This window comes from Denticeps clupeoides, chromosome 13 (genome assembly GCF_900700375.1).
Source record: "Denticeps clupeoides chromosome 13, fDenClu1.1, whole genome shotgun sequence".
Classification (NCBI taxonomy): Eukaryota; Metazoa; Chordata; class Actinopteri; order Clupeiformes; family Denticipitidae; genus Denticeps; species Denticeps clupeoides.
This window is the reverse complement of record NC_041719.1, coordinates 6033833-6047564: the sequence shown is the minus strand read 5'-3', so window position 1 is coordinate 6047564 and position 13732 is coordinate 6033833. Positions and strand designations below refer to the sequence as shown.

The window sequence follows — 13732 nt, the reverse complement described above, 5'->3', positions numbered from 1 at the left end:
TAACTTGTCATTGTATATTTTATTTGCAAATGACGTAGTAATAACTCAGAATCCGTAAAAATATACATTTTTTTTTTACTGTGAATGATATATTTACATGGATGGATTTTCTTTTCAAACAAACATACTGTGTTACAAAATCAAAACGGGAAGCTTGGTGACAAAAGGTACATTTTTCCCTTGATGCTTTTGTCCTAAGCATTCATCTTTACAGAATACAGGGGAAAAAAAGCATGAACTGAAAACATGGAATCAGATAAAGAATAAAAGGAGAAAAAAATGCTTTAATAGCTTCCCATAATGTATTTACATTTATAGGGTTTTTATCCTAGCAGAATACATTTATAAACACTAAAGCAAAGCATTCCCAATATCTGCTCAGTCACCATATACATGCAGCAACCACTGCGCCGCTGGAACTGCGCTCCGGTTCCCGGAGGCGCTTGCGGAATTTTCCCAGCGGTGCGCATTCTGAGCCGGAGCCTCGTCTTAAAGAGTTTTTCCAGGGTACAAGCTGCCATTTATGCTTCAAATGGATATTGATCCCCAATAGGTCACTAAACTTTATTAGTCTCAGGTGTCCAATGGAAATAAGAGAACCTAATAAGTATAAATCCCTAAATCTGGGATATTCTGATCATTTATCATTTGCCTCTATTTATCATACTCTATTTGCATCTATTTGAGTCCAGAGTGGATTTTCTAACGTGAATCAAATTCTGTCAATGTGAAATAAACTAGCTAGGAGAACTGAAAATTTGGCCTGGATGTAGATTAAAGGTAAAAGAAACCATCTCTTAACAAAGCTAAATGTGCATAAAAGCATTTAGCTGAGTATCTCTTTGGTGGTGCAACAGGACAGAATCCACTTCCCCAAAGCAAAGATGGCATCCCCATCCCCGGCCAAACTCTGTGAGGCTCCGGACCCTGCACTTGTTAATCGTGCCAAACAGGAATGCATATTGAGAGGATTTCCTAAAGACCATGGTGGTAAAGCTACATGATTGCTTTTCGAACCCAATGTAGATTTAGCAGAAGAAATTTCAGCCGCTCAACCCGTACTGAAACAAAGACATCTCTTAAAAAAAAACTAGCGCCCCTCCAACACCCGTATTGCCAGCAGTAAAGAGAAGGTAGACCAAGGTTGAAAAATACCGCTTTAAATCTCGCCCGCGCCCAGTCGGAAACCCCTAAAAATTAATAGTGTGAAAATGGTTGCAGTTAGCCTGCAGCAGACGGGGAGGGGGACACTATTGAGAGCTCATAAAAGGGGGAATGTGCCACATGAGACCACTGTTTAGATCGACAAGCTGCAGGAACGAAAACTCCAAAAGACAATCCGTCTTTTCATCCGTCCAGACCGAGGCGGCTCAGTTGAATCGCTGCTCAGAGTTAAGGGCTGTCATTTGTCCTGTCCCTCTATCCTGTCCTGCCTACGCTCCGGTGCTTGGACCGGCGGCTGTCTCCAGGGTTCTGTTCAGGACAGAGCCTCTTTTGAGTTTTGCCCCACTGGAGGACAGAGGCCATCACTCACCCCTAAAACCCGAGTGACACCCGATCTGTCACATTTACTCAGCAGTAGAAGGGCTGGTGTGGAGGGGGTTCTGAGTACACATTCATGTTCGGAGTGAGTGTTTATGTGTCAGAATGTTACTACATTACTGCAGGATGCTGCACTGTCAGACCCAAATTCTGGACACCACTCCCCTACACACGCCACTTAAAACATGAAACAGTGCTGTTGGGGTGGTCAGCTTAATTGCAAAAAGCCATAAGAACTAAAACAATGAACGTGATGGAATGAGAAACACCCTTAAGTCCTAAGTGTTGGATTAAAATTCGCACCATCTTCTCTTTTTCTCTTTACACGTGTGTTTATATGTGGGTAATAGGTGGGCAGATGTGAAGGTGTCACTACAAAATACGTTGAGGACAAAACTCCCAGGTCAGAGGGCATGTCGACCCCTCGTTTTGCTGCATTGGCAGCCATGTTGAAATGTCAAAGTTTTCCCTCTGCCACAGCCTCCCTTAAATTAAAGGACATCCTGTGCGTATATCTATATGTATGTACACTATGAAACAGCCTTATGGATACAGAATGTACACTAGTCATGTGGCTTAGGTGACGGTGTCATTGCGAGGAGCTCCCCCCAGTCACACCCTGGCTCTTTCAGCTCAGTGTTATGGTGTATAGGCAGAAAGAATGTAATATACTGAAAAAGCAAAGGCACACAAACTTAGAGGACTTTCTTTGTTGAAGTTTGACAGGGACAGTCAGAGGGTGACCAAAAGAAAAGTGAACCAGAAGAAGGGAGTCATCTGTGCAATGAGACCATCACCCATGGCTAACCCCATATTTTCATGGGTCCTAAGAGAGTACCTTGGTGCACACACATATACTGTTCTGTACATAGTTCCCTGTTTCCTCCACACGCATTCGTTATTGTGAGATTAATATTCAATGTCGTTTGTGGCTTAATGCTACCAGGAAATAACCACTACATAAGTTTTTTAAAAGAAAAAAATATATGTCCATCTTAGTTACACACATTCATAGCAGTCCTGTCAGATTTTGGTTGAAGTACCATTGAACATGAAATAAAAAAATAAAGCTAAAGAAAGTACCATCTTATCAATCTGGGCAGTTCCTCTCTCATTGAGTCAACTCAGAACATCCTCTGAGTAAAAACAATGAAAGAAAAAGACGCACACACATGCCATGCTTTTAATCACGTCTACAGTCCAATGTCTTCATTATGTTCTAATCTCTAAAATCTAAATATGCGTCACTGTGGAGTCCCACACAGTGCTGAGTATGGAATGTGTACAATAACGGCGTGGTCCGTGACTTCAGTCTTCATATCCAGCGTCTCTGCGGCCTTAAAGCCACAAAGCATCACCTGCAGACCATAAGATGGTCTTCAGTAAAGTACCATAATGGAGCAAAGCAGTTCCTTCTGTTCCTTATAACTGAAGGAGGAAATCTTCAAAAAGGTCAGAACATCGAGTAACATTGAGCTTCTGTGTGCTGATGGGTGGTTTCTTTAACATTTTTTTCTTTTCCCCTCTGTCCTATGTAATTTCCATTCTGTAATTTCCAGCCATGTCTAGCACGCTACTCCTGCTCTGTACTTCAGCACCCTATGATTCGATAAATAAATAAACTCCATTTGGGAGATTCTTTCTGCTTCACCACGTTCACTGCTTCCCATTTTTTTTAAGTAAAAAAAAAAAAAAAGCCAAAACTCTTGCAAAAAGAAAAGAGCATCAGCAGCTGACATGAGGGCGAGAGATGCAGATGGAAATGATTCATTTTTCAAGTGTTTTTGTTTTCTTTCCATAATTCATAAAGGGGGCAAGCACTTTGTATTTTTCCCTTTAAGTATGCATTCATTTTAACTTTTGTTTTATATTATGTATTTGTTTAACTTACATCCTTTTTTCAGTAATTGCATTTATTCATTATTTTTCCAGAAATGTCTGTGTCTTTCCCCGAATGGGGGGGAGCTACACTGATACCCCGGCTGTGGGGGTTAGGGCTCTCCCCACCCTACACAGTCTGAAAGGCCTTGCTCTGAGCCGGAACCATGACTCCTGCTGGGGTGGCCAATCCCCCGGTCACATTTCTGAACTTGGGGGTGCCCGGTGGTTCGGGGGTCTTGGCCACTACCTGAGTGTAGGCCGGGGGCGACTGTGAAAAGCCGGGGGGCTGTCCGTTCTCCTTGAGGGTGGCGACGGCCGGTGGGCGTGGGCGGTGGACTCGGGGGGCAGTGCTGTGCACCATGGACTGGGTGGAGGATGTGCCGGAGCGAGAGCTGCCTGAGCGGGAGGAGGACAAGGAGTTTGGCTTTACCAGCTTCGCCTTAGGAGCCTCAGCATCTTCCCTGAGTTAAAAAAAGAGAACAAAAAAACATTCAAACATTGAATACAAAATGTGTTTTAAAAGGGTTTTTATTAGTATTACTTCTACTAATAGTCTATAGTGTTGTGGTGCAGAGTTTGCAGAACAAACACAACATTTAAACATTGAAAAGGGTTCTAATAATTGCACACGAATGGGAAATCAGGAACATAGACAATGAACATGAAATTCCAGCCCGGAATGTAGAATGGGAGCATTCAGAAAAAAGTCAGGATTTGACATATTATTGTAATGTGCTGTGTGGCTTTGACAATGAAATCTGCATTTTTACGTTTTAGGTAAAGTGATTGTCATTGTGAAACGCTGCAGCACAGCACACAGTGACACAATGAAATGTGTCCTCTGCATTTAACCATCACCATTATTGAGCAGTGGGCAGCCACACAGGTGCCCTTTATGTGATGGGTGTTTTCTCAGTGGCACCATTCAGGATTTGAACCCACAACTATCCGATTGCGAATACGCTTCCTTGACCACTAGGCCACCACTGCCCGGTTTTACATTACAAAGATGAATAAAACAACCCCTTATACTGGAGAATCCAGGTGTCCCCCACTCTCTGGAACCCCACAAGACACAGAACGTAAACAGAAAACATGGCGTATACAGCCATCCTGATCCCGGCCTGGCCTGCACCTCTGCATAATTCAAACGCAGTCATCCCTACCAAGCTGTATTATTCAGACAGACACTAAACTGTGACAAGAAACAAGGGCGCAGCAGCACTCTGCAGGAAATGGCCTCTAAATTCATTATGGAGCTCTGAACATGTTGGCCTGGAGACCCAAGGCCGCTCCACTCACCCCTGCCAGGGAGGGGGGGTGTTCTCAGGAAGCAATCAGCGCCTCTGACCTTGTGGTGGCCGTTTCACGCGAGAGTGCGTAGACGTATCCCCACACACAGCACAGGTACCGTAAGTGTTAGTTTTAAGTGCTCTTGTAGGTCATTCCAGACGAGAAGGATTGATTCTGCGGAGAATCGCTGGGAAGGAGAGGAGCGGAGCTCTGACCTGATCTCGTTGGGGGTTTCTTCCTCCTCATACTTCTTTTTCTCCTTCTTGCGGAAGACCAGCCATATGATGAGGATGATGAGGACAACTCCGAAGGACACGCCCACCATGGCACCTGCCACCACGCCCATGCCGCGGACATCTGCACATAAGGCAGAAGAAAAAAATCATTCAGAGTCCAAATGAACAGATTTCAACCATTTCACTTCACACTCACGCTGCCTCATGGTGAAATTCTCTTAATAATATTATAATATTTTTTTTCATGTACTGTCTGTATTGCACTTGTTTTTATTACAAAACCATAAAAGCATATTAAAGCACACATAAAGTATGGACTACAATAACCTCTTAATGCCATCAACGTCCCAGGGTAATCCCAGTGCTGACCAAAAGAGGCTGGGTTTCCCTTGCTGACCCTTGGTTCCTCTTCCTTTTATATAAAGTAAGTAAGTATAAAGTAAAGTGAAGTGATTGTGAGCAGTGGGCAGCCATGACAGGCGCCCGGGGAGCAGTGTGTGGGGACGGTGCTTTGCTCAGTGGCACCTCAGTGGCATCTTGCCGCTTCGGGATTCGAACCGGCAACCTTCTAATTACGGGGCTGCTTCCTTAAATGCAAGGCCACCCACTGCCCACTTGCCACTGTCATCTCTGGCTTGCTCACAAGGGGCCTTGAGCATCATTCTAATGTGAAATGCTTTGTGCCAATGTATAAATAAAATATAGATTGATTGATTTATTGATGAGTTCAAAACAACTCTAAATGCAGTTAAAATAAGCCAAGAACATTCGCATCCATTTACCCATCCACCCAAAGTAATGTTGCATGTCTTTTTTTTTAAGCCAGGTGAACAACCACGTATATTGGTCATAATAATAAGCACAGCAATAAAAAAAAAATACTAATACAGCAGTGGTGGCAGTGGTGGCCATCTACCCAAGTGGGTAAGGAAACAGACCCATAATTGGAAGGTTGTGGGTTCAAATCCCAACCCACTGAGGGGCCACTGAGCAAAGCACCGTCCCCACACAATGCTCCCCAGGCGCCAAGGGTGATGGGTTAAATGCAGAGGACACATTTGTATGTGCACCTTTCACTGTTGGATGGAAGAACCCATCCAGTGGTGCTCACCACAGTACTATTAATTAATTGCAGCCTGAGGACTGACTGCTGTCACAAGAACATATTGCTTTAAAAAAATTAGGAGAATTAGGAGAAATCACAATTACAAATATTAAGCTAACATTCTTGCTCTGGTTTTCAGTTTGTTAGTTATCTAGTTGTACTGTGCTCTTGTCAAATGCATTACTAAACCATAATTCAGAAAACTCCAAAAGACTCCATGGTTTCGATAAAAGTGCTGTGCTGCAGTGCGATTTTGTGCCGCACTTCACTGCCACTACAACTACTAATAATAATACCAGTGTAGATGCAGGTAAGTCAGTTGGTGCACTATTCACCTGGAAGCAATCGCAACAGCCGCTGCTGGTGTCGACAAATCACACGTATGACGGTCTGCGGTGTGCGCAATTCTCTGCATTCTTCCCACAGCGAACATTAAGTTCTTCTACCTCTCCCAAAACCCATTACCCTGAGACATTGAGAGATGGCTATTTGAGTGAAACCAATGACCAATGGCCACCCTGTGAACGGACTCAGTCCCTGGAGTTTGGTTACTCAGGTCGTGAGGGAGAGCAGAGAAAATTAGATTTTTTGCTGCTCGGTGGAAACTGCATTCATCCATCACGCTGTCTGAGCAGCTCCAGTTGCCCCTAAGTGCTCTGAAACAATGATCTAAGATCAGGTTCTCTCTTCCCTTCGCAGCAGCATAACCGGCTTCAGGTACAGTGTTGGCCCTCAGCGTCACCGCCCTCCACCCCAGACTCACATTGCATGGTGACCTCGATGATGCAGTTCTCCTCGCCAACGTCATTGCTGGCTGTGCACCGGTACACACCGGAGCTGTCGTGGGTCAGGTTCCTCAAGGTCACGATTTCTGGGTTCTTCAGATCTGTCAAGAGATAAAAGTCTGGTGACCAATGTCTCTTTTCCATGACCACCAGCGAATAGTTATGCTGATGTAGGACGTAAAAAAAGCTACGTCTATTTTGGAACTGTGACACTTCAGTTGCGGCCATGGACAGATTTTGCAACCGGTTTGTTAGAATTATAACAACCCAGTTGTGGCATCAAGCAGGGATTGTAAGATATCTTTTATGCATTAAATCCATTTTCTAAATCCACACATCCAGGTCATGGCCAGAGGAATGGTGGAGTCCCAGGGCCTGCATGTCTGTGGAAGGAAACTGGAGCACATGGAAAACATTCTCCGACAGAACTGTACACAACTATATTTGCCTTCTTGAAGTGGGCTTTTCTAGAGGACCACAGAATTAAATCATTGTACTTCTTAGATAATTTGGCCAGTTTGGTGGTCTAGCTCAGTGGTTCCCAACCTGGGGCAGTAAAGTAAACGAGCGCGGGGTAAATGAACGTGGGTGGTAGTAGCCTAGTGGGTAACACACTCGCCTATGAACCAGAAGACCCAGGTTCAAATCCCACTTACTACCATTGTGTCCCTGAGCAAGACACTTAACCCTAAGTTGCTCCAAAGGGGGACTGTCCCTGTAACTACTGATTGTAAGTCACTCTGGATAAGGGCGTCTGATAAACGCTGTAAATGTAATGTAAATGCTCAACAAATAAGAACTTTGGGTCTATAGTTCCTTTTTGTCTAATTTTCTTCTTGTAAATTTGTTTTGGTGATTAGTTTTATTAAACGTTAGTTTTTTTAATTAAATATTTATTTTATTTGAAACTCTTGGCCACCAACGTCAGGTGATTCTTTTTACTTATCGCAATACATGCTGAGGAGTTGAAAAGGATGCAAGCATCTGGCGATTACATTTTAAACTTGCACATTTCCTTTCCCTCTTAGTCTAGCGCTTGAGGCCAGTACATCGCAAGAGCTCACAGGGTCATGGCTTTATGGAAATGCCGCAGTAAAAACACTGACTGTGTGACCATCATTTATTTAAATGCGCCACAGAACATAACAGTCGAGACGGGTCAGGTCTAACTACTGGTTAACATAGACTTTAAATATATATGCTGTAAATGTAAAATCTATATACCCTTCAGAGTAAAACAGTGTATGCGGCAAGGAAAGGGGAATGTCCTGACTTATCTTGGGCTTGAAGGGAAAAAGGTCGAGAACCACGGGTCTAGCTGTTTGAGTGAAAATGGTTTTATTCAATTGTCAGCTGTTCTAATCAGTGATTTACATTTACATTCATGGCAGTTATCAGACGCCCTTATTTAGAGCCTTACAACCAGTAGTTAAAGGGACAGTCACCCTGAAGACACTCAGGGTTAAGTATCTTGCTCAGGGACACAATGGTAGTCAGTGGGGTTTGAACCTGGGACTTTGAGGTTTTCTGGGTCTATAGAGAAGGGTGTTACCCACTAGGCTACCATCACCCCAGTGATGGAGGCGCATCTGTACAGAGTGAAGCAGCCAGCTCCAGATTCAGGTCCATTAACCTGAGACGATTCGGTGAGTGTGTGTCACCCTGACGCATGGTTCTAGCGGGACCAGGAGCATGAGAGACGAAGTGAAAATGTTTTCCTCGCGTCTATGCGAGACGCCCTGTCTGGCGAACACCATGGTGATTGAGGAGTGGCGAGAGATCTCCGAGTGGCCCGGGACTCGGGGGCGTTTGTCTGGAAGAGTGATGCGGCTCAGCGATCCGCCGGGTCATTTACTCAGCGGACAGAAAGAGCCACGTAACACTGCACTCCGCCGGCCCTCCCCCACACACTCCCACACGTCACAGGGTAATAAATGATGATGGACAGCAGCGTGCTCTAGAACCCAACGGAAACTGATTAAACCAAACAGGTGTTTTTCTGCGGTGGTCAATAATTTCAAGGCTACGGACGAGGCACGTTCCATTACTTATCTCTACAGTAAAGAGCTGCTAAGAACGTGAATGCGGTGGAGATGCGCAGTGGGTCTCAGGCCGACAAGATGATGGGGAATTTCTGCACCTCCAGCGCACAATGAGAGCACTTTATTATAATTACACAAGGACAAAGCTGTTCCTGGTGGCGCTCATGCCCACCGTAGAGAAATAAACCGAAGACACAAGCAGAAAAATCTGAAAATATCCAGAATCCAAACATGTGAAATGGGATGTAGTACTTTCACAGCGGCGGCATGAACAGGACAGAGCAGGAAGGACACATTCGCACGATGTTAACTGGACAGAGGATTTACTTATGGTAATATTTACTTATAATAATACAAGACACAACAGAAACATTCACATACAAATGATCCGAAAGGACTACTCTTATACACATACTAACCAGTGCACACGATTTAGGCTGGAATCTGGAAGACAACACTGACAGCATGAAACACCGCACTGAAATGTGGAACCAGGGCTCTCCTTCCCCCAGAGTCACATCCTGACAATTACAGTTTAATGGCTCCAGAATGGCATAGTCTTACATCAGGAGATATGATTGTATATGAAACCAACATTCTTTCTAATGCATGTCTTACTCAGCCTATTTAAAGTTTTCAGTATAGCTGCAAAATTAGTTTTACCTTAATTACCAAAAATAACAGTTTCGCTTCAAAATTGTACAATACAAAATCATAATGGCCAAATGGCAGCCTCTAGTGGCTGGGACTTGGATGTGGGAAATTAGCATGAATTTTTTTGCAGTTAATTTAGCATTCCTAGTAATCATTAGCAGTATACAGAGTGTTCTTTGCATCGTTTATCAGTCATCAAATTTGCCAAAAGACTATTGCTGACAATAAATTATATTAGAAAGCTGGGTAGAAGGTTGTCCACTGCCAAGAAATATTAGAATTGTATGCTAACCAACAACATTTCTTATAAAATTGCCTTTATTTTTTTCATCATGGAACAATATGGTATTTAGGGTACACTGTATTGGATTGAGAGGTGTGAGAGGGGTCTCACCTACGAGGGCCAGGGGGGGCAATTTCCCTGCACTCTTGCCTTTGTCCAGCATCCTCTCCCACTTGTAGTGCATGGGGTCAGAGCCGTCGGATGACTTGCAGCTGAGCTTCACGTCGCTGCCCTGCAGCAGACGACCCTCCATCCAGCAGCGGGGCTTGGATGGCTTCACTGCGGGAAGGGAACCACGGCAACGTCAAATCTCAACACAAGTTCTCAAATAAGGAAACCGATATGCAAAAAAAGTCTATTGAAAAAAAACATTTGATGCAAGAAATATCGTGCAAGCCCCGAGCATGTGTGTGTGAGAAATCAAACTGTGCTACAAGGACACTTACCAATCAAAGCACAAAAAGTCTGCAATGCCAGAGGTTCTTATTTGTTTTTAAACCCCGCTGGATGCTGGGATGTCAGAGAAATTAGCATGAATTTATTGCAGTTTGAATTTTGCATTCTTAGTGATCATTAGCAGTATACAGACTGTATATCCTGACTTGCATCGCGACCCTGAATCACAAGTCGCCAGGCCAGCAGGACCCAGCTCCCACAACAAAGCTGCAGTTTGTCCAGGAGTTTGTCTTTAAACTTTGTGAGAGTTAAGTTTGAATGTACGAGTATTGCTCAAGCCTGGTCCAGCCCGAGCTGCTGCTCTGTTCCACAGTTTACTTTGCCACGGTAGAAGTAGGGAACCCCTGTGGACTCCGATCTGAGACCGGGGAGCTGGCAGGCGTCAGAAGGACGTCCAGATGTTCGAACCCTGGAGCATTCACGCTCGAATGATTCACTCTGGGATGGGGCTGTGTTCCCAACAAATCATATGAGATGTTTATAATGAGTGCCTGAAAATGCCTGAACGTGTCACACGATCTCTTGCTGGACTCACTTCCTGTGTATGCTGTGTTATGTTGTGACTCTCCTTAATTGTTATACACAGCCTGAAGGCCTAATGTTCTTTTTTATTGCATTAAGGAATGGAATACTTTTCTCCACGCTTTGCACTTGCGTCTGCTAAGCTGAGAGTTGTGTTGAAGGCTGAGATTTCTTGATTGGTTCCGTCCATGGCTAAAGATTCTGAATGTAACTGAAGAGCAACTGAGTCAATTATGTCACATGTCTTCATGTCAACTGTGCATCAACTATGCTGCCCTGCAAGCTGATAGGTGTTTTACAGTAATTTTTGGGTGTTGATTTAAGTAGGTCACATTTAGTGACAAAATATCTAAATTTGTGACTGACTTAAAGAGTGAGTGAGAGGTGACACTACCAATATTGACCCAACAATATTGAGGCAAACTCAGCTAAAAATTGAGAGGATGAGAAGAAAGTGTTAAAATGACCTAGAAGTTCTAGAATGTACTAGAATTTGTGATTCAAATTTGTGTTTCAAAATTTCATTTATCCCATTTACAGACTACATCATATTCTGTAATAAATATGATTTATAAACATCTGTAAATGTAGGTATATTGTAGAAAGTGTTGAAATTCAATAAAATTTCTATATAGTTATATTGTATTTTTCAATGAAACAGCAAACAGAGCAGAGACAAAGAATGTTAAGAACCACATCTTGGTTGGTACATTCATATTTAACATAATAATTTTAATGGATGTAACAATCGTTTGCTGTTAATTGAGCATTTCACAACGTATGCAAATAATGCTAATCAATTCTAAAATTATGCAAGTTGATTATTTTATCTACACACTGTCTATTGGCAAGCCCTACAGCTGGACACACAGACACACCCCCACACACACACAGTTGTAATGCTGGGCTCTAGCAGTCCATCTCACACCTCTGTCAGAGGCAGTAAGGCATCTCAGCAGTAGGCCTAAGCCAGAAACACTCTGCAGTGCAGTACACACACACACACACACACACACACACACACACAGCCAGTAAGTACTGGGCTACTGCCAGCCCATTATCTTAGCAGAGTGAGAGAAAAAATGCAAATGCTTGTCCCTCAGAATCGAGAGTGTCACCATGAAGCTGTGGGCAATTTGTGGAAAATCTCAGCGCTAACCCTCCGAAATGTCTTCATGGGCGGAAGGACGTAGTGAATTGGGGCTTATGGCGTTCCGTAAAGGACCGGTACCCAGCGGGGGGAGCTAATCTCCCATGATGTGCTAATAAATGATTCCCTTTCCTCCTCGAAAAGTGGATTTTGAGGGTCAATCCCACGTCTGCCGACTGACTTCCACACAGCTTTTTCACTCGTCCTTCAAACTCATTTGTCTTTTATTGACAAGTTTTAAAAGTAACAGAAACACAAAGCCAGTTTTAATAAATCCAGCTAAGCCCGGCATGTGGTGGAAAGGAAAAAACTAAAGCCTCAGACAGCTCCTTCTTTCCATCTGCACTGGGAAAACTGGTATTAAATAATTGAACCCTGATTGTCCAAATATTTTAAGTCATTGTAAGAGGCTTGTCTGCCTTTCAGTTAGGAATGACACTAAACCAGAGCCGAGCTTCACTGTCTCCAACAGAATTAACTGTAAATGCTGCTTTATCGGCTTAATAAAAGTTTGGTTAAATCTGTCAATAAAGAGAAAACAAATGACAGGAAGGTCAGGGCAAAAAAAACTAAACGCAGCAGCGGAACAGAATTGAATCAGAGGGGCAGGAATCAAATCATTCAGGCCCCAGAGCCAAAGGAAATGTGTGCAGCTAATGGTGCGGTGATGGGCGCAGCGGGCCGTGGGAGCCGGACTCACCCAGCACGACCAGGTCGACCTGGCTCCAGTGGTACTTGCCCCCAGTCTTCACTTTGCAGTGGTACTCCCCAGAGTCGGTGAGCTGGAGGTCGCTGATGAGCAACGAGGCATCGCCATTCAGGTAGTCGCCGGCGAATGACAGTCGGCTCGCCTCGTTGTCATTGGTGTAAACCTGGTTCCCAAAGAAGGTGATGATCTGTGAGAGACAGGAAAAAATTTTTTTTAACTGGAACTGAGGACTGGGAGTTACGCCTGGGTTGGGCGCAAGAATCAGTGTTGCCAGATTGGGCTGGTCTGAATTCCAATTTTTTTTTGTTGAGAGGCATTTGAGGAACCGATTGCACATTTAATTATGTTAAAGTAAGTTAAGTAATTGTGTTTTGATGCATTTTTAAATGAAAAAATAAATTCAAGGAACTTACAATACTATAGAAAATTTAAAAAATATATATTTGCCTAATATTAACCCTACACTTAATCTTCATGTTAAACCAATCACAGAGATGCATGCACTCGCAAACACACACACACACACACACACACACACACACACACACACACACACACACACACACACACACACACACATATAACACTCCTGTGGGGACCTGGTGGCCTCTCTCAAAGTGTTGTGCATGTGGTATCCACTATTTATATTTACATTTATGGCCTTTTCCAGAGTGATTAACAATCGGCAGTTACAGGGACATTTGTGGTTAAGTGTCTTGTTCAGGGACACAATGTAAGTTTGAGTTTGAGTTTGACTTGTGTCTTCTCGTTCATAGGCGAGTGTGTTACCCAGTAGGTTCTATTCTACCCATTCTGTTCTATTCTATTCTATTCTATTCTATTCTATTCTATTCTATTCTAACTGAGTGGATGATATCAATGGCATTGCTGAGGTCCCAGGCGTGTGCAACCTTTAACCTCACCCGGGTGACCAGGTCTCTCTGCTGCAGCCGTGTCAGAGTTCCTGACACATGTAGTCAACAGTCTCCATTGCGAAGGCGCAATGTTGACAAGCCTCTCCCTTCCACCTCAGCTGTGCCTTGCAGCGCAACAACGGCATGACTTATTCATTCC

General features: G+C 43.7%; 1 protein-coding gene across 2 annotated transcripts in view; it reads right to left on the bottom strand.

The window, feature by feature from the left end:
* clmpb (CXADR like membrane protein b) overlaps positions 1 to 13732 on the bottom strand; it is a 58536-nt gene continuing 44804 nt past the window's right edge. Inside the window, exons 3-8 of one of the 2 annotated variants that reach the window (XM_029001743.1) lie at positions 12650 to 12845; positions 9933 to 10100; positions 6821 to 6943; positions 4932 to 5073; positions 3671 to 3884; positions 1 to 2900 (exon numbers count right to left, since the gene is read on the bottom strand). In XM_029001743.1, the coding sequence (XP_028857576.1) occupies positions 2787 to 2900; positions 3671 to 3884; positions 4932 to 5073; positions 6821 to 6943; positions 9933 to 10100; positions 12650 to 12845 (957 nt within the window). In that variant the 3' untranslated portion in view covers positions 1 to 2786. Of the gene's footprint in view, positions 3885 to 4931; positions 5074 to 6820; positions 6944 to 9932; positions 10101 to 12649; positions 12846 to 13732 lie in introns of both variants that reach the window. The other variant, XM_029001742.1, reaches the window with a different exon arrangement.